The 21287-nt window shown below is 41.9% G+C and overlaps 1 protein-coding gene across 2 annotated transcripts in view; it reads left to right on the top strand.

Annotated features, from left to right (window-relative positions):
- The window catches only part of pdlim2 (PDZ and LIM domain 2 (mystique)), a 34192-nt gene that overhangs the window by 11511 nt on the left and 1394 nt on the right, over positions 1 to 21287 (top strand). For both annotated transcript variants that reach the window (XM_018668943.2, XM_018668941.2), the window contains exons 4-9: positions 2298 to 2367; positions 2911 to 3062; positions 4239 to 4302; positions 15788 to 15906; positions 19987 to 20135; positions 20899 to 21010. In XM_018668943.2, coding sequence (XP_018524459.1) covers positions 2298 to 2367; positions 2911 to 3062; positions 4239 to 4302; positions 15788 to 15906; positions 19987 to 20135; positions 20899 to 21010 — 666 coding nt within the window. The remainder of the gene's footprint in view (positions 1 to 2297; positions 2368 to 2910; positions 3063 to 4238; positions 4303 to 15787; positions 15907 to 19986; positions 20136 to 20898; positions 21011 to 21287) is intronic.

Genomic DNA, 21287 nt, shown 5'->3' with positions numbered 1-21287 from the left:
ATTCTCATCAAGCCAACAGTGATGTGGGTACTAACCCTCATCACACAGATGATGATGCCTACTGGAAGAAGTTGGCATCAGCCCATCCTCAGGGGAAAAATGTGTTGTTTTTACGCTTGTCTGCTGCTTTATACAGAGGCAGCACTTTATCTTTTGTGCATCTAGTAACGGTAACTGCAGATATTTTTACATGACCAACCAACCACTCCATCATTGTCCTGTTATTGACCCTAAAGGCTTTTTAGTCAGGCTTTGTTTTCAGCTTCTTGTTTGGACTTCATTGTTCATTGATGCCTTGTGGGTGATGTCAGGTTTGTCACTCTGTGATCAGAACAGTAGTATTTCCTCTTTAATACTGAGATGCTGTGGTGTGCATGCATGTTCTGCTTTATATTTATATGTGTGTGTGCAAACAGCATAAGTCACTATCACATTTGATCACCAAAGATTCAGAACACTTAGTGCAAACTGCAGTGACAAAGAGCATATGAACCTGACTCTATTAGTTTGAGTTGTGCTTGATTAGTAAAGCCGCAGGGCTCGGTATCAGACCTCAAGAGGAAAGTCAGTAAAACTAGATTTTATCCATATAGCACAAAATCACAAATGTGCCTCAAAGGATTTTAAAATTTCTAGAATGTTGTATGTTCAGTCCTTCTGTCCTTAGACCTGTGATATGGATAGGGAAACAGCTCCACAAGCATTTTACTTAATTTTTGGTAGCTATCTAAAACACTACCTCAAACATGTCAGTAACATACTGAATGTTGGTGTCAAATTCATGGTCAGATTCATAGTTTTGTCTATTTATTCTTCCATCAGAAAGTTCATGACTTAAAGATTTTATTCAGGTGGAGTTTGTGAGTTTGTACAACAGTGAACGTTTGAGAACTTTGGCTTATTTTGTTTGATGAAATACAAGAGTTTGTAGTAAAGTATGATTGTGTTTGAAAAAAGTATCACTTTGAAAATTTGAATTGCCAGACTGTGCCCAGTCCTATAAAATGGTGATTTGCCTCGTCCTAAATACAGATCACAGCTTGACATGAAGTAAGTATTTGAATCCTCTGAACTCTTGATTAATATTAAGTGTTTTTATATTTTAGTTCTCAGAATGGAGAGATATTCTTACAGTGCACACATTTGAAGAATCTGCCTCAGGCAGGTGAGCGTGAGAACTCCAGGTCCTCTACATGACAGCTGTGAGCAGCTAATATCAGCTAAAGGTTTCAAGTGCTGATTTATGTTAGTTTCGCATCTCTGTGGTGTAAAGTCTGACTTTGCATTTTGACCAGAAACTCTTCTGTAAAGGAAACCTGTAACCACAGGTCATTGGTTGAAGACACTGTTCTGATCACTGTTTTAAAATATGTCCCCTTGTCTAAACTACTTCCTCTTGTGTTCTGATGAACTCGGTAAAAAGCGAAAGCTGGAAGTACAAGGTGAGCATTTTTAAGCTGTTCAGTTCCTGATTCAGAGCAATGGGTTTTTCAGGCCTGACACATCAATATCTCTCTTACGGGACGAAATGTCCTATGGCTGCTGTGCTCTCCTGCACACAGTATGTGGAGCCCAGGCCACGAGAGGTGTGTTTCTGGGTGATTTACCACAGGCATTCAGGCCTTCCTGTGTGCCTCATTACCCCGGGCTCAACCAAGAGCCAGTCAGCCTCTGGCCCTGCAGCCAGGGGGGCACTGTTTGTTTGCATTGGCGCTTATACTACCCATATTTTCCCCTCCAAATTCAATGATGGAATTGCTTACAGAATGTGTTTTCTATTTAAGTAAGTAAAGCAAAAGTGACTAGTTGGAAAGACGAGATCCATCAGGAGAATAATTCCAGAAGAGGGACGGAGCCCACAGTACTCGTCCTCTGCAGTAATCTCCAAGATTCATGGGAACATATCGGTGGACGCTTGCCAGAACATTAGCAGAAGGGATGTGAAAATATGATGTTTTTGTTTTTACGAGCGTGTCCTTCAAATGAAGTTCATTAAGATTTACAACTCCTAGAAAATGTATTATTTTTCCTTCACTCAGCATTTTTCTTGCAAGTTCTTGAACGTGATATTACATACTTTGAGTATTTCAGCTTGTGTGTAAATGTCATTAAGACTGGGTTAAACACTTTGCTTATTTATTTAACTTTCTTACTGCCTCAGTTCATTTTTTTTTCTGTCTTTTAAATTTGGCGGTGATGGAATCAGACTTTATCCCACATGCTACATGGATGGAAAATGAAACTTTGGGTGAAAGTGTTGACAATCAGTTGATTTTTGTGGTTTGCTGTCTCTTAAGGCCGGAACCTTCCAGCCCTGGACAGACCAACGGCATCAGCACCCCTGAACAGCTCACCGGACGCTTTCAGGTCAGTGCTGCAGCTTCACAGGAGTTTTAGTTTGTCTACACTTTGTCTTGATTATCGGACATCATATGACAAATTTCTGTCCACAACAGTACTCTCCATCTCTTTTTGCTCCGTAATATTGCTCACATGTGCCTGCTTAATTTGGATAATGTGTTGTTATGACTATACAGGGTATTCTGCTTCATTTTTACTAATGCATGTAATGCATCACACATCTGTTTATTACATTTCTGTTTACTTTACTGTCCTCAAGATGGAGGCAGTACAAGACATTGTAGTGATTTAGTGCTTGTTCCTGTGTTTTATTGAAATGATGAGTTCCAAAGAACCACCCTCAGTTTATGGTGATACTCATTACAGAGCCTGTAGACCTGATACAACATTTATGTCTGTGTACTTGTTTGTGCTGACATTCTCACAGGTGTTCGTTATGCCTATCACTAAAGCCTCTCATTACTTGTATGACAAAAATGCGGCATTAAGATCAAGTTACGTTCAACAGATACTAACGCAGTAACACTCCTCTGATGTGATATTTTGTAGGAGGCAGTAATAGTGAGTCGAGATGAGAACCAGAACTACAGGGAGTACACCATCTCCAGCCCTGCATCACTGTCCCCTGGACCTTATTCACCAGATCCTCCTCCCAGCCCTGATGGGAAGAGGGAGAGGCTGACACCCACCACCAACAAGAGGTAGCTCCCTTGACCTGCTGTTTTTGACTTCAGTGTCATCTTCAAGTATGCAGATCAAATTGGATTTTATTGCTTATCTGAAGAAGGTGTGAAGTGTGGAGAATCCACTCTGCACCACAAAATTTGTAAATTATATTTAAAAAATGCTGAAATATTAGTTTGCCTGGTACCATTTGGTGTTGTTGGACAGATACTGAGCTCTCAGCCAGCATGTCCATTCCTACATTATTACTGTGCTTACCAATGCAGTGATGAAAGCAAAGGATTATACTGTCTGAAGTCACACACATGCGGTCTGGTTACTTGTAAATTACGGTTTGAACAATGAACCTGAAAGATTAGATTAAAAAAGAAATTCTTTCAGCATGAACATGGTCTAAGATAAAGTCTTGGGACATTTTTGAACTCAACATTTGAGATGGACAGTCCTTTTTAGAAACTCCTCCATTCGCTGCTTAAACAGGCTTACATCTGGACAAAAGGCTGCAGCAAGTGCTCTCTTGACTCCACAACGGGCTCAGAGTCAATAGATATGGGAATAACAGACCGAAAGTGGAGCCATGGGATTGTACTGTAGTAACAAAGGATATGCACAGGGTATCACATTCCACCATTTGCATTCACTTCAACAAAAGGCAGAATGTGGAACGTTCACCGAGCTTTCTCTATGCATGGTCATTTGTTGACTCTCCTGGTCAACTTTTTAGTAGGTCACAGTTCAAACCCAAATTTTATCCCTTGTCTGGACTGATGAGGTTTATAAGTGTTTTTTCTTAAACACTTGAATCATATAATACTAATAATTAATAATCAATCTAGGAATTGTTGTTTATTTCTCTTTTATACTATTCTAATTAAACAAGTTTACAGTGACATTATATTGGGTTTAGCATTATTCCCTGTTTTGGACTGGAATATGTGATGGTCTGTGAATACTTATGACTTTTTATAATGAATCCTCTAGAGATGGGTGGTATAGATAAAATCCTATATCATGGTATATATAATTTTATATCACATTTTTTTCTCATCAGTTTTACATCACATCATAAAAAAATCCAATATTGCTATCAATCAACCTGGCTTATTTGCATTACAACATTATATATACAGTTGCACATAAGCAACATAATCATACAAATGTATTATTGACTCTCTGTTGTATTTATGTCACAGTGTCCAGCTGCGCTCGTGGTCTCCAGAGGACAAGAGTCACAGGCTGTCCAGACCACTGTCACAGGTTGGTTTCAGGTCTCCTTGTTTCTTTGTAACTACTACTTTTGAAGCAGGTCTTTAGCTGTCTGAGATTTTCAGTTAAAAGATGTCTAGCATTTGTTTAGTCAGTAATTGTCCACCCTGCAATAGAAAAGCAGATGAATTACAGCTATAAAATGTCTTTAATTAGATTAGTGAGCAAGAGATTACTCTCTTCACCAACCATAGAAAATAGTTTGCAGGTGTCCTGATCTAAATTCTGTCACACAGATTTTCTATAAAAAATCATTTGATACTTTGTGTTTTATGTGATAGATTTAGGGTCATTGTCTGGTTGCATGGAACATATGCTTTTTTTGAAGTAGTAGTGCAGTACTGGACAAATACATGCACATATCCTCACAAAGTCAATCTGTCATCCATCTGTAGCTGCAGTTTCAGGCTGGAGTTCACTCAGACAGTACAGTTGAAGGTGTTTGTCCTCTTTCTAGCTCTCTCTGAGATGTATTTATTTTGACTGCACTGCCCTAGTCTGTAAGAATAACATGACTGAATTCTTAGCCTTTTCCTCTTGAATTGTTTCTCTGATGCCACAGAAGATGCCCTACAAAAGGTTTGTGGACTCGGGCATAGCGCATGTGGACTTCACAGCAGAGACAGGATATGGAAAGGGTTTGACATTTTTATAGCAGGGAGTGCATAAACTAAAAAGGTCAGTCTTTGAAAATATCTGACATTAAACTGAAGAACAGTCTGGAGCTGTTTCATTCAGAGCCTGTTCCAAGGGGAAAAAAATGATTACTTTCCTTTAAAACAATGGCCTTAACCTTTAGTTGTCTGAGTGGAGACTCATTAGTCACGGCAAGCTGTAAAATATGGAAAGTGGTAAAATACTGACTTGGGGTTATCATAAGACTGCAGCTAAACTATGCTGTAGTTATTTACCACTCCAGCACCAAAACCAAGAGGTGGGGGGACTTGGGTGTCTGGAAAGACTTCAGTGACTTAAAGAGAGAAAATGTTGTGGGAAAGTTCATCATGAGCTATTTGAGCTATGCCTACATGCTTAGTTTCAAGCCTGGGTCCCACTGAGGACAGAACATGTGAGATGACAGAGCAGGAAAAACATACAAGACCTTTTGTAATGACACAAGGAATTCCAGCCATTTTTATAACTCTGGACATTACATAAAGTTAGATAAACATGCAGCGGTTTGAACTTAAAAACATTCAAGCGTTCCTTCCAAGAGGCCGCTCGCTGAGAAGGTCCATTTTTAAAAAATTTCTCTTCGAGTTTGGGATTCTTTGTGTTAAATGGGATTCAGATGCACTGTCACTCATGTTGAAGGTCCAGTCTCTGAGATTGGTGGCTTGCGTCACAGTAGTTTTTGATCTCGATTACACAGGCAGAAAGATGAGCCAGTCTAGCCATGATGCAACTGAGGTCCAAGTGGGTCTTTTGAGTTTGTTGTCATTAATTTTATGACCAGTTTTGGCTTCTCTTCATGGAAATAAAATGTTTCTGTCAGTCATGACCGCTATGAAATCTGGGCCCAGCAAAATGTAGTCTTGAGGAATGCAAGACGGAGTCCCCTTCTAATAACTAATTTGATGTGACTGCAAAGCCACATGGCACACTGTCTCCTTTCGAGTTGTTTTAGGGCAGTCAGGGTGTGCAGAATGTCTGTGTGCACAGACATGAAATCAGGTCTCTGACTGGCTCGCTATTTATGCAGATTCAGCTGACATGAGTGTGATATGTGATGTTCACTTGGCCGACTGACGCCTCAGGCAGACAGAAGACTGGACTAGAGATGACAGAGCTCTTTAGTGTCAAGCCCTTAACACTTGGAAGCGAATTAGCTTGTCTGTGCCATTGATCCCTTTTGGCTGAGAAGCTCATAAATAAACCATTCAAGATTCCAGTTGGGAATTTTGAAGCTTTTAGAGGGGCACTCCACCAGTTCTTACATGTGAAAATCAGTTGTCATGAAGAGTAATACTCACTCTTTGAAAACTGTTGTGTACTGTCTTCTGTGGCTCTGTAGGAAGCTTTTTAAAGTCTTAGAAAATTATATCTTCCAAGTTATTTTGAGTTGGGGGTTGAGTTTGAAAGACACAAGCCTTTACCAGGCAAAGACGGTTTAATGAAAGGTACTATTGAGCTGCATTATGGGAAATGTAGGATTTAGTGTTCTTAGAGCTAAATGTCAGGATCTTGTTCTCTGCTGCTTCAATTTTGTCTCTTGTGAGTCCCCCAGACTTAAAGAAAGTGCAGAACTAAATTGCTGGAGCACCCTTCAAAAAATCTTAAAAAGATTGCTATGCTATGACTGAAAAATCATTGTGTAAACTACAGTGGGTTTGTCACATCTGTATAGTGTAATAGTCAACAATACTTCAAGTACAAATGCTCGATTCAGCTTACTGATATTACATTGTAACTTTATTATTGTATTATTTCTCACTGAAACTGCAAGCCTCTGTGAAATACAGATGCTGATGTTTTCATCAATCCAAAACCACATTCAAAAACCCGCTGTGGAGTCATAGTGAGGCTGCGGCCAGAAAACCATGGTGGAGCAAACTTCCGTATTGGCCGACCAAAAAACACATTAGGAGCTATGTTGTGGCTGAGAGCTCCATCAGTAGGAATGAACTCACCCCTGTCATGGCTGTCCATCTGGGACGGCCTCGCATGTTTGTGGTATTTATGGAGTCGCCCGTTCTCCCATTCTCCTTACCATTTTTAAATTCACCCTTTTCTCTCATTTTTTCTGATGTTGGAATTCATACCGTCTTGTATCCTCTGGGAGTCATTACATTCCTCCTATCTCCCTCCACTCCAATATCAACTTGGCTTTTTTTTCACTGTTAACTGTTCTCTCAGTATATTTGCTGTCATCACAAAGTCTATAGCTTGATATTAATTCAGTTTGAGATGTTTAATCACTGCTTTGTCCACCTTCTTTTACTTTTTCTGTCTGCTCTGCTGTCTTTGCCTGACAGCCTCTGTGTTTACCATCATCCAGCCTAGTGGATGAGAATTTTGGGTTTTGGCTGACCCCTTCCTCCGAGGGATGTCTACCCTGGTTTTAAAGTGGTGACGAGCCTCCCGCCGCAGCGCTGTGATTAGTGAGTGGAGTTCTTTCAGAGCGCTCAGTGGGGAAATGGCTGGGGAGAGGCCTGCCATGGGCACACTGTGTATTATGCATCTCAGGCTGGCAGGAACACAGCAGCCCAGTGAGCACAGAGATGTGGAGCCTCCATGACAAGGGCCTCTGTCCTGTCTGAGAGGTGCAGAGTGCTGCTGTATCAGGTGGTCAGCCTCTCTGAAAAGCTCTTAAAAGGCTTTTCCACCCCTGTTTTGGCTCCCTGAGTGAGGAGAGTGGGATGCGCAACAGGATCCCCCATTTTCCAGGGTGCTGGATATCCTGAGAAAATGCCCCTGTACAATAGGGGCTGTGATGGCAGGGGCCGTGGAAGGCTAGTGCTGCTTTTTCCCTCGCGTCACAAGGCTTGTCGTTGTGTGATGGGAGCTGGAAGAGGGAAGGAGGTGGGGGTAGGGGGTCAGGGTGGAGCAGAGTGGACACCAGGGAGCCTGCTGACATTCCCTAACTGTACTTAAGCCATCATACGCCTCTGCAGAGCCCAGCGGCTGCTCAAACACAGCAATGTCCTTTGTGGCTCATCATGGTGATAATATACAAAGGCTAGAATTGCATGTTTACAAATGGCATGTTTAAACAGACAAACAGCCTTGTCTTGACTTACAATTTTTTACATTACTGTATATGTGTAGTACCTATGGGATTTATTGCGATAAAGACATTTACATTTGAATCAATGTTAAACAGGATATCTTGATCACAAACTCTGAAGGGTAGTGTGAAAGTGATCTATAGAAATTGTGGGTTTGAGTCCCTGTTGAAGGAAGTATCCACCCTTCTGCAGCAACAGCAGCAGTCCCAACCTACCAGCTTACCCTGACCTCTGGCCTCAAGAGAAATGACATGCAAAGAGCTTTAAAATGCATTGCTACTGAAATACATTGGAAACCTTTGTGGGAATGAGTGAGTAAAACAGTTTCCATCTATGATTCTAAAGTGACTTACATTAACTTTATTATGTGTAAGATTGAACTCTACAGTTTTGTTTTTTCATTCAGTGATGTGACCGGCTATGTTCATGGGAATTGGTATCTGCTTTCTCAGCACCATGACAAAAGGAGCCGTGGCATCCTATAACTCCTCTAAGCTGAGCATGAGATTGTATCTGAACTGGCCGGGCACCGTCATGATTCAGAGGATCTGTTTATATCATCAAGAAATGACCACAACAGGATCTCTATTACGATGAGCTGGGCCAAAACCAAGCTGCTTTTCACGAGACATGACCCGTTACTAGGCCATTAGGACCAGGCTCCATGTCTGGGTTTGCATTTGCTGCACTTTGAGGTTCCTGAGGGTTGCCTTAGCGGGCTGCCTGATCCTGTGCAGGGTTAGGAAGGCAGCTTTCTAAATATTCTTCCTAGTGTAGGATGGCCAGCTCGTGCAGGGTGACACTCTCAGTTTTAGGTCTGTGCAGACCAAACTTTTCCTCTCTTTGCTAAATTGGGTGGAGTGGCCTTGGCTGTACGACATGTGTCACCAAGCTCTTTAGCCAGACAGGGCAGGGTAAGTATCCATCCATACATCCTCTGTTCCATACATTTCTCTGTCTCTCATTCTCCTCACAGCACACCAGTCTGCACACCAGCGGCTGGTTTTGTACTGCTCTATTCTGGACGTTGTGGTGGACTAGAGTGCAAAGCTGTGGTCATCGCCTTGGAACAGAAATGAAGAGTTGGTCTCCAGGAACAGAACTAAGTTTATGTTTTTTAAATGGAGTCAGTATGTAAAACGTTATATTACATGCACTGTTGGTTGAAGAGAGAGACAGTCTTTATCTTCATGACTGAAAACTTGTAAATGCCCCTCACCTGTAGTGGCTTCTCCTCCAGCACTAAATACAGATATGCGTATCATTTCCTTGACGATGATGGCTTGGAATGATGTACTATTTCAGGTCTGACATGAGTGGGGCTGCTGTTTGGTTTGGCAGGCCAGAGCTGTTCTAAGCCAAGCCAGTGTCAAGGGAGCGGTGCTGGCTGTGGCCACGGTGGAGGGATGTTTTCTTCTTCTTCTCTGCACAGTGAGCTCTGTGACTGGACAGTGTGAGGCCTTTTCACGTGGACTCGTAGCCGTTAAGCTTGGGGTCCATTGTGGCCATTGCACGGGCAGCGTGCCTCTCCTCATCCCCACTGATTGATCAGCACGCCTGTTTTTCTTTCCCCTGGAGTGGAAAAGCAAACTGGGGCACTTTTGATTCCCCATGCTTTCCAGGCCCCTGGGCGCACTCATGGGGACATTCGGCCCTGGGAGTTTTATGGGGAAATGTTGGCTGGGAGAGATGGGCCTTTTTACTAGTTGGTGCTGTTTACGAAAGTGGTTGAGCAGTGTGTCAACATTCCGAAAGTTGTTGTCAAGGGAACGACCTGTATAACTGCCCCTCAGTGTATTCACGCCAACAAAAACAGACATGTCAGCATATATTCCCCCAGTTTTACACAGGACAACACCTACGTTTTAGGGTGATCGTTGCTATGACTGCATTTGTTGGTCATAAATCATAATTGTTAAGCTGGTAAAAAAGCATCTGCAGTTAACACTGAAGAATAATTCTGCTACACTGAAACACCATAAATGCGTGCCATTCTGACATTTTAGATATATGTCTCAGCCATTAACGGAAATTCCAGTTGAAATATGAGCATTAAGCTGTACTCCGTCATATTGTATTGCATTATAAGTCATAGTACTGTGTTATACAGTAGAGTTACTCTACCTCTGTGTGAAACAAGAGAATGAGACGTACCAGATGGTTTCTGTCTAATTACTGCAGTTGTGATGCTGTCGGACTCATTAACCATTAGAGCCATTTTATGGAGGGATTTTCACTGATGAGCTGTTAAAAGTGGCACTATACCCAGACCTCCCAGCTCATAATGACAATTTTGATCAGAACATGTGGCTTAAATTCAGCCTCTTGCTTGTTAGTCTTTTTTTGTGATGCATATGAAAAGAGGCATCTGCGCGACCATAAATTAAAAGTTTCACAAAGTCCAGCGATTTTAGTCCAACCATAATGAACTCCAGATGTCTGATGAGCTTGATATGCAGCTCGAGTCGGAGCCTTGTGGGGATTTTAATAGGGATGAAAAATGCGTTGCTTGTAGCACCCTTCGTGGATAAATAAACGCTCAGACTCGTATTCATTCTTCATTGTGTGTCTGACTTGACTTTTGGTGGCAGTGTAGGTGGGTGCCTCCCCCAGACCACCTACACTATGATCACATGAGACGGCTTTGGCTTCTCTCTGGGTCTGAAAGTATTCCCACTGTGCCATAACTTCCTTCACAATTCATTCATTTATCGTGCTGAGCTTCAGAAATCATGGACATGAAATTAAAATTGCTGTACAGACTTAACTGTTAGCTGATGTTCTTGTTGTCAAACATTTCTTGAAGCACATAAGTGTAAACTCTTTGGTGTAACTGAATATTCCCTTTGGCACTAGTAGTGAATTAAGACTAGAAACTGGAAATTAAAGTCCCACAGGCTGAGAGTTAAAAAACCAAATGTAGATCTGGTATAGCTGACAGTGGCAACAGCATGCAGAATGAATTACTGTATGTTCACAGTCATCCTGTTGTCCTCATCTCTCTGCTGTTCATTTGGCCTCTAATCTTGTACATATGGTTCATATCTGCAGCAAGTCTGATGGTGTGTGGCCGTGGTGAACGAATGGAGAGAGGGGGAGGTATTAGCACAGGCATCACGAAGATCTGTCACTTTATTCCATGTTATTGAATGCTGCACTATGTAAGACTGTGCCAAGAATTTATATGTAGAAAGCATTATAGAGGATTGGGAAGATTGAGTTTGACTTCTATAGCTTAGTCAATATGCTGCAGTATGAACTGGGTACTGTATATGAAGAATTTCACATCCCTATTATGAAAAAAATGTAAACTAAGCATGCCTTAAGGTTAGGAAACTAGATAACAGCTTTTGTACATAAACCGCTATAGTTGAGAATACATATATGACATCAGTTGAAGCAGCCTCTACAGGGGATGTAGTCAGTCTGTACCCATCAGCCCACTGGTCTAGTCATATCACTCTTCTTACTAGCATTTCTTCTGTAGAAGCAGCTGCAGTGGGATATGAGGCAATAAAAAAGGTAAAAGAATGTTAATGGAATGAGTTTTGATATAAAATGATGCCCTGTGATCAGCCGTAGATTGTGTTTTATTTGTTACAGAATGTGGGCACAATAATGAACCATCGCTCAGACATAATTACAAGGCAGGGTCCATCAGTGACAGTGGATAACGAGCAGGTTACTGTCAGCCTCAGGTCTTTGCTCAGGACCTCCACCAATGCACACGGCTGGATAGGAAACATTGTACAAAGCTCTGATTATTACCCAGCCCAGGATGTCTGGTGTCCCCTGCCTCATTTTAGTTCAGCAGTCATGTCTGTGGTGGAGACAGTGAATAAACAGTTATAGCACTTTCTTACAACAGCACCAAGCTTCCCAAAATAAAAGCTCCTCTAGGCATCGCTCCTGTGTCCTGCTGGCCCATGCCCTGTAATTGAAGCTGCAGGGTGGTAATGATGATGATGCAGAGTGGCTTGCTTGGAGCCAGACTGAAGGCTCCTCCACTGGCACTGTCCCCAACGTCTCCCATAGGCCTTGATCGGAAACAGCTGCCCTCACTTCAGTTCGCCATTTCCTGTTTGTTTGTGTCTTGAAGTGGCCAATCATAGACGGAGCCTTGGTGCTGTTTTAGAGTGAGTTTCTCACATGTTTTGACTTTTTTTTCTTCCCCTCCAATCTTTTCTTGAGCATAAGCCAGTCACTTAGTCATTCACTCACTGAGATTATGTCAAATTAAGTGTCTTTTGTGTTATAAAAGTCATTGAGTGCCTTTTAGAGTAATAAATGGCATCAATTTTAAAAACAAAGGGAAGAAAGCTAATCTTAACAGATCTTAAAGCTGGTGTTTATAATGATCATCAGTAAATCACTGATATAAAGCGTTTGTTAAAGCAATGTAAAATTCTACTCTAGTGGGAGGCTCCCTTCATATTTTGCTTTAGGATTAAGTGTGGCTTGCCATGGCTTGCCGGGTTGCACCTGTTTTGGCTAATGATGCCAATAAAGTGCGTTCACAACAGAGAAAACACACCAGAAGTGACACATTTTGCTTTTGTATCTTCACGTGTTGAAATTCACCTACTAGTGTTAAATTTTGCTGACTCCCTGTCTCCCAGTGCATGCTGGGATGGGCTCCAGCCCCCTCGCCTCTGTCAGGGACGAAGCGGGTATACAAAATGTATGGATGATTTAAATAAATAGCAGGTTTCAACACAACGATCAGAAAACTGTGTTTTGTGTGTCTTGGACCCTATCGCTCATATTAAGAAGCTAGTTGAGAAAATAGGTTTGCTGGGCCTTTAAAAAGTGAGAGCCCGTGTTTGAGTGTTTGCATGTAGTTACACATCATTTTAAGTACAACAGTCTTAAATGGCAAACATTTAGATTAGATATGTTATTGTATAAGTAGGCCAAGGCCAGCACAACATACCAGTGACTTGCCCTAATGATCCTGGGTATGTTGACTATGAACTCCTGATTACAGTTCAGTGCAGCTTTAATCAGAGCTTCCTCCTTTAGCCAGCCACAGGAACCAGGAAGGATTGGCTGATGATTTTCTCCAGTGGTCTCTTCCATCTCTGAACCATTCTCCCATCCAAGACAAAATAATAGGCTTTCTTCAGCTCCCCTATGGCCTTCCCTAAGTTTGCTGGTGCATGAGACATAGGGGCTTTGTTGGCACTGCCATGGTGCAGTTTACCAAAAACATTGCAGCTCTGAGATCAGCCGTGTGTAATGGTGTGATGGCTTACAATGGAACGGTGATGATTTTAGAACAAAGATGTTTTGGAGAGCCCAGTTTCGGGCCATTACCAGCCGTGCCATGGTTACTGCTGTAAAATTCTGGCATCGGTTACTGCAGAATGGGTGATGGTGATGGGAGAACTGCTCAAGTTTTTTTTGTTTTGTTTTTTTTTTAACTTTCCAAGGTCAAGCTCAATCACAGCTGCATTCTCCCTGTCACAGTGGAGTGCTTTTTTTCTCTCTCCTTCCTTTTGTTTTTCTTTACTTCAATGCATTCCTCTTGAGTCACATAGATTGGAGTTGTGATTTTATCCCTAAGTTCTCCTGCTGTTGGAGAGCTTGAAGATCCACACTCAGTAGCCAGACACTTACATAACATAGGTTTGGTTTGCATTAGTGTGGATTCATATGTACATACTGTGTGGCTCATGAGGTCTTCCTGAAAGAATCCCTAAAGCATGTATATCTATCAGGTATATGCCCTTTAGATTGGTTCACAGCAGGAGAGGGCATAGATGTCTCTATTTTTGTACTCTGATGATATGGAATATGTGATCTTATGAGCCTGCAGTTATTATGCTGGGTTTATCCTGGGAGGAATCGCAGGGAGACGACCCAATGATCGTTTCTGGTAAAGGCTTCCTGGCACGCACCACTAATCTGCCCACTCGCTAAGGAAAAAGAAGAGGAAAATTGGACTCAATTGAGAACAGAGACATTGTTCAAAGAGTTGCTGAATTGGAAGCGGGTGCTGGCATTGGACGCACAGATCTTTGACTCCATCAGTGCCACTGTGTCAGCATCGAGCTCCAGCATCAGCTCCAGCTTGAGTCTCAGACATGTACTGGTTCAAAGAGCCGGGTGGAGACATTTCTCCCTCGGATTGAGCCAGTGTAACACGGATGCCAGCTGGTGACGGCTGAGGGAGAAAAACTTGGTGAGCTTTATTGTGAAAGCTGTACTCTTGAGTTGTCTGTGGGCTGTTTGCACTCTTAAGTTTTCCTGGACTGTGCACAGACCTAAAATAAAGTAATAGCTTTGTTTCCCCAGTAAACTGGAAGTTGTGAAACTGTTTTGAGACTTGTTCCTTTTTTTTGTTTGTTTTTAAACAAAGTCATTTTGTTAGTCAGAATATTGCAGCAGTGCATGACTATGCTCTGTGTGGTCAGTAAGTGGTCAGTGCTACAGGTGGACATGGTTAGATGCCAGACAGTGTCGTGAATAAAAACCATTTGTTTGCTGGGATTCCTGACAGTAAAAGTGCCTGGGTTGAATTATGTGCTGTGCCGACTTACTCCAGGTGTGTCGAGTGTTTAGTGTGAACATGTGCCTGAGGTCAGTTTCACTAGTGGCTCACTCAAGCTTTCTCTGTGACATAGTTAAAGTTAAATAAATCAACCTTTGCACTTGTATTTTGTAACCTTGTGTGTCTTTGGGTTCTGCTAAGAACGGCTACAATAAAAATGCCACTGGCACATCTGCTGAGACATTAGTTCATGAGCTCCTTGTGTACAGTAGGTACACAGCGCCCTCTTCTGTCAAGAGACAGTTATTATTTACTTTGCTCAGTTTCCTTCCTGAATTTCACTGTTTGTACAGTAAGTGTTCAGTTTTTCTGAATGAGGTTCTCACCGTGTGGAATGTCTTTCCTAATTCCATGACGGGGGACACCATTTATAACAACCATGAATAATTATGACATTTGCACGTCATCTGGAACCCATTGAAGTACATGTTTTCCCATCAAACCAGCACTGGAGTTGGTGCCAAACATCTGTTGCCAGACAATCTATCATCTATCAGCTGTGGGGCTCAAGTACAGCTCTGATTATAAATGGTAATCAAGATTCAAATGTTGATGGAGGTTGCTGTGATTGTTGAAACTGATCTCAAGCTGACTCATGCAAGAAAAACTTTTATTTGAGCACACAGGGCACCAAATATTGCACAAACAAACAGTGACAAAGTACGTTGTTTGCTCTGTAGTTGAAACTGAAAGAACTTCTCCAGGTTTCAGTTGAATGTGATCATGATGATGATGATGAAGTAGAAAGAAGGAGCTCCAGTGTGTATCTGGTCTTTCTCCATCTGGAGCTCATTTAAGATACTGATAAATCTCTCTGTTTTGATCTTGACTTAATACATCCTACATGTCGATGTGTCAGACTTTGTTTTAGTCCAGGTTGTCATACATTACAGTCTCCTCAGATTTAGAGCTTCCTGAAATAGGGACATTACATTTGTTCAGCGCCAAAACGCCACTTCGTAGAGCACCGATCCAGAAACACTGCTGGTGAATTCCTGCTCTCTGCTCTCAACATAGCTCTTTTGTGACTCTTTTACAGTAACATTGCATCATGGTCTAAGCACTCACACAAGTGTCTCCATAGATTCCTCAACTCTGAACTGCAAAGTTAGTTTCAGCTGCCGCAGGAAGTTTGACTTTCATGCTTACTCACTCTCTCTCTTGCTTTCATTGTGACTTTTCTCTTCCTCTGCAGGAGTTCTCCCCTTCAGACTACAGAAATAACTCTGTGTCCAGCAGAACCCCGACCCCCCCAGGACGCTACTCACCCCACAGTCCCATTGATCGGGATGTACCCATGTCTCCCCGACGCAGGTAAACAGCAGTCCCATCACAAACAGCAGCATTGTATTAAAACATGTTACGACAACACAGTAGCAAATTTTGTTGCAACAAAACATGGAATATGATACAGTCTAACAAATGTAACCAAACAAAATTGTTCCCAACCAGTGATTTACTATATATACCATATATTCTTGATTATAACCCAGTGTTTTCAGTCTACAACATGCAGAGCTGCCTATTAGTTTTAATCCACTTTAGTTTTATAATGACTACCTGTGTATTAAAGTGTAACCCTTTACTATCAAATGATATTGTTCAATCCAAAATTATACCTTACAATCTTGACACCCCATAACAAAGTGTGTAGGAAGTACAGGCAGGCATTCTGAACCATCTACAGGCCAGTAGTGGTTGCATCCACAAATTCAAGCCTAAGAAATCAACATTACCTGGCACTGAAAAGCTCGTAGCCTTTTCATACTTGTAAGAAAAATAACAAGGAAAGTTTTCAGTATATGCTTTCACATCTTTTCACATCTTCTATCTATGGTAATGTTTGAGTCCATGGCTTTGTTGTAATGACTTGTTTTATGAAAGTGTTATCTCATTTAATCAGCAGCTTTGACAGTGTTTCAGCATAAAATGGTCAACATAACCTTTACAGAAGTGATCGCTGTTGCAGGGTTATTATATTGGATTACATATGGCTTTATCAGTGGTTATAATATTACCATATTTTCCATATTTGTAATTTATCTGGGAAGGCAGTCTCCGCCAGAAACATTCCTTTGTATGTTTGTAATCATTGTTTCTTCCTTTCAGAGGTCTGAGTGGAATGGCAATTGAAAGTGTAAATGGACTGAAAAGTCTGCTAGTCAGCTTGTGAATTCACTGCTGTGTTGCAGCTGACTCTTGGTGCTCAAAGCTGTTTGCAGCTGCACTCTACAAATGAATTTTCAGCCTTTGGGAAACACTGCATTGTGTCCACCACCTGCACTGTAGTTTGCTTTTTCCTTCTTCGCCCACTCTGATGAGGTGATGTTGCACTAATATGACTCATTTCATAGTGTGCAGGTGCTGAATAGTCTTTGGATTCACTCAGACTCACCAGTGGTTTTTTTTTTTTTTTTTTTTGTCTCAGCAGAAATTAACATCTTCTTTTTAGTCTCTCTCTTATAATCCTTTGTGTCCACTCTCTCTGCTGGAGAGCCTAGTGCCTGTGTTTCCACAGTGCAGGATGGTTGACTTTGGCCCCACTTCCCTCCTGGGTAACCACGGCTAGTGATATGACGTGTCAGCAACTGCAGTCATATCCAAACACCCCATATTGCCAAAAAAAGTCTGATTTTACCTCTCCCCCCTATTGGACCCCAGTCTGGAGCCCCCAGCCTGCACAGCAAGCCTCTCCCTGCTCCTCCCCAGCCAATCACAGACTCAGTGACACCCATTTACCCACCCCTTTATGTCGTGTGGCCAATGAGTTTCAGCCAAGGGGCACACCTTTCAGTCAGACTCTTGTTTTTCTGTCCTGTCTGGTTTAGATAGAGGTGTGTGTTCAGCATCTGAGTGTGTGTGTGCTAGTATAGTTTTTTTTTCTCCTTGTATGCTCTGAGTTGTTCTAGGAGTGTTAGAAATAGGACTGTTACAGTGAAGAGTAGTTGAGCTCCCTCTCTTTGTTCTCTCTCTCTTTCTGAGGTGAGTCATGTCATTTTGATCTCTTTTGTCAGGATGTTCTGATTTTGGTTTAGTTGTTGTACTGCAAGTAAGCCGAATTCAGGAATATGGATGGAATTTAGTCTCGTGATCTTAGATATGTTTTGGCTACATGCATTTTGAGTCCCTGACTAGATCGTTATCACTGCTCCCCTTTGCCAAGTCCCCGTATGGAAACCGGCAACACATTTGTCTCAGATGCAGACATAGTATAGATGTGAGAACATCTGAAAGGACAATTCCCAGATGACAAACTAATCTGAAGTTCTCTGATACTCTGTGAGATCTGCACGCTTCCACTCTGTATCTGAGCACTCAGCTGTTTGTTCAGATGCATGCTGTTCTCTCGGACCATCATTTCTGTTATTTGTTTTCCTCCCATTTGACCTAGACTTTCCATTTGTTTTGAGATCGCATGTCAGAGGGGATGGTGAGCAAAGCAAAAAGGGGAAATAGATTGCTGAGGGTGGAGCTGAGCATGTGGAGAACTTGGAGGGTGTGCTTTAGAGGTCTGTTTTCAATTTGAACCATGTTCAGTGATGCAGAGGAAAGGGTCTGAGCATTTGTTTCGGTCGCATATTTGTCATCTTGTCTGTTCGCCATTTCTGTCTTGATTGTTTGAGGAAATGATGAGGGAACTCAACAATGAGGAAATTTGTGTGTTGAAATTGATATAAGATTAACTACAGGGTTAAAGTGCTCACGTTAAGCTTTTAACAGGGTCTCAAATGCAAAACTTAAAAGCCCTTTTCATGCAAAGTCCCCCAATTTTTTGGACAATGCAGCAGGACAGTGATCCTAAACACAAAACCAGAGCAGCCAAATAGTTAAATGTTCTTGACTGGCCAAGTACATCACCTGACCTCAGCCCAACCAAGCATGTGTTTCACAGACTGGAGACAAAAGCCTGAAATAAGCAAGAAGTGAAGATTGCTGCAGTACAGAACTGGCAGAGCATCACCAGGGGAGAAGCCAAATATTTGCTGATGGCTGCCGTTCATGAATACCACAGACTACAAAGGGTTTGACATCAAATACGTGACCCAACTTTGTCTATGTTTATGTTAATTTGACCAATTACTTATCAATCCAGTAAAGTGGGGGATTGTGTATAAAAAGCACACCCACGCTACTCGCCCAAACTAAAGCTTATACTTGCCATTTTAACCTTGTCATCGTTGTTTTAATTCAGATACAATAAGCAGGAATGCAGAGCAAGCACAGCAATAATAATATAACCAAATTCAAGGCCTCATAGTGCAGGGATGATAAAAGGTTTACATCAGTATGTTAAATCATAGCAGCAAAGAGCTAACAGTGGTGAAGTTGAGGTCATTGTCTCCAAGCAGATTCCTCACAGCACAGGTGTCAGCTCAACAGTAAATATTTGGGCAGATTTGTTGTATGTGACAACAGGTGGGACAGTCAGTCAGGATCAGTTGACTGACTCTGGCTGACAAATTGGCTACAGGTGGAAGACATCAAACCACACCTGGCCCAGGGAGTGTACCTGGCCAACCGGTTCCTACTGACAGCAAACACTCAGCAGCTCGCTCCAGACAAACACACTGGCACGAGAACACACTTTGTGTCTTTGAGTTTCTTTTAACTTTACCAGTACATCTGTCAGTACAGATTTGAATGCATGTGTTTCTTCAGCATGGGTTGGGGGGGGGATTGGCGTTCAACCACATAAAGTATGGAAGCAGCAGTAAAAAGTAACCGCTTTTCCACCACACCAGGAGCAAAGAATTTGCTTGTAAAGTGAGCCACTGTTCTTTTTGCTAATTGCTTAATGAGCTGATACATATGAGCTGATGCATATATTACCCCAAGGTGAAAGTTTCCTCCCTTCTCCCATGCATCGACTGACTGCAAATGGCCACAAGACGCATAGTTAGAAATGCTTTTCATGTTGTTTGGCTGTTTTATATTCTATTAGTTCAAGATACAAAGCTCATGTCCATTATTTTCTGTCAGGCCTTGTATCAGGTGTAGGATTTTCTAATTAATTTACACAATCACATTATTAAAGACACACGTGCGATATTGCTTCCACTGTTGGCCTTATCTTGTCGTTTTTACCTTGGGGCTGTTTTTTGAGTTAGATCAGCACCTCTCGTAAGAGGACAGTAGGTCGATCCTTTTGAGCATGTGATGTGCGATGGACTCTGTTTGGCCTCTTGCCTGTAGTGTGCAATCTGCCTTCATACTTGGAGGTCAAAGTCTCAAAGCCAGCTGTTGCCCCTTTTTTCATTTCCTCTGGATTCAGTTAAACCAGACTCACAAGTCTTTCATAAATGTACGTTTACAACACATCACAAAGAGTTGGACATTCAGTGTGATTTTAGTGAATGTGATAACCCAAATTTTTTTTATCTCTTCTTTCTACAGCAGCTCAAGCTCTGACTTCGCCATGCACAAGTTCGACAGGGACTCAGAGGTGTACAAGATGATCCAGGAGAATAAGGAGTCCCGCACAGCACCCCGTCAGTCCAACACCTTCAAAATGCTCCAAGAGGTCCTGGAGGCTGATGAGAAAGGTTAGAGGCATTCTGCAACATATGTGCACAATTGAAAAGAGAAAGAATCTGGGGGACATTATGGGACATTAACTAGTGTACACACAAACGCATCCTAAATAACTTTAATCAGACTTTTTGTGGTGGAAAACGGGTGATGTTAAACTTAAATGTAAAAACCTTCAGAATAAGCAGCCGTAAGACAATGGTTGGAACATGAAAACACAAAGGAGCAAAAACAATCAGACCGGATTTGTGTATTATGTCAAATGCAGCATAATTTACATCATCTCTTAGAGTTGTTTGCTGGCTGCATCTCCATCTTGAAATCATCTCTCAAACGTCCATCATGCAGAACAAGTGAGTGTGAGTTAGTGAATGGTGACCTCCATATGGTCATCACCTGTGTTGGATGGAGATGGAGAGAACAGCCTTCCAGTGTGCAGTTCATAATATGAGCTGCATATCATGGAATGCATCTGTTCTCCTTCCCTCCCCCTCTGCTTTGATAAATGTCAGGGAAAAATAAATCCAGATCGTAATAACATTCTTTCATGACGTGATAATGACCAATGTGTGGAAACCTGTTTCATGAACCGTGTCCCACGGGTGATGAGCTAGTGATGACTAGTGGGAAACACAAACAGGCTCCACTGACAGAGGGCAGTGAAGACAAACAGTGTGTTGATGTGATGAGCAGAGACACAAGCCTGTCCGATCATCCTTGTGAGCAGCTCTTTTTGTGTGTGTGTGTGTGTGTGTGTGTGTGTGTGTTTGACTCCAGAGGCAGCCCTGCGGTTCCCAGGGAAACTTTCGCCCAGCCCCCCCAAACCAGGCACATCAGTGGGAGGAGTCAGCAAATATCACACCTGTGAGAAGTGTGGCACCAACATTGTGTAAGTCACCTACTCACCGGGATAACGTGTGCATGAATTACTATAAGGATCATTTTCCCTTCGGTAAAACATGTTCCAAATGTGGAGTGTGATATTAAGTGTGTAGTTGTATTACTGTAGTTATTAGTAGTAGCTTTATTATTTATATTTATTTTACTTAAATAAAAACAAATCTGCCCGTGCTGCAGTTTTATTAAAAATTAAAAAAAAAAACAGGATTAGATCTCTCATTTCTAATCAATATGACCTGAACATGCTAATGTGTCAACGTCTCACT

This window comes from Lates calcarifer, linkage group LG13 (assembly GCF_001640805.2).
Source record: "Lates calcarifer isolate ASB-BC8 linkage group LG13, TLL_Latcal_v3, whole genome shotgun sequence".
NCBI classification, from domain to species: domain Eukaryota; kingdom Metazoa; phylum Chordata; class Actinopteri; family Centropomidae; genus Lates; species Lates calcarifer.
This window is presented reverse-complemented; position numbering and strand designations above follow the sequence as displayed.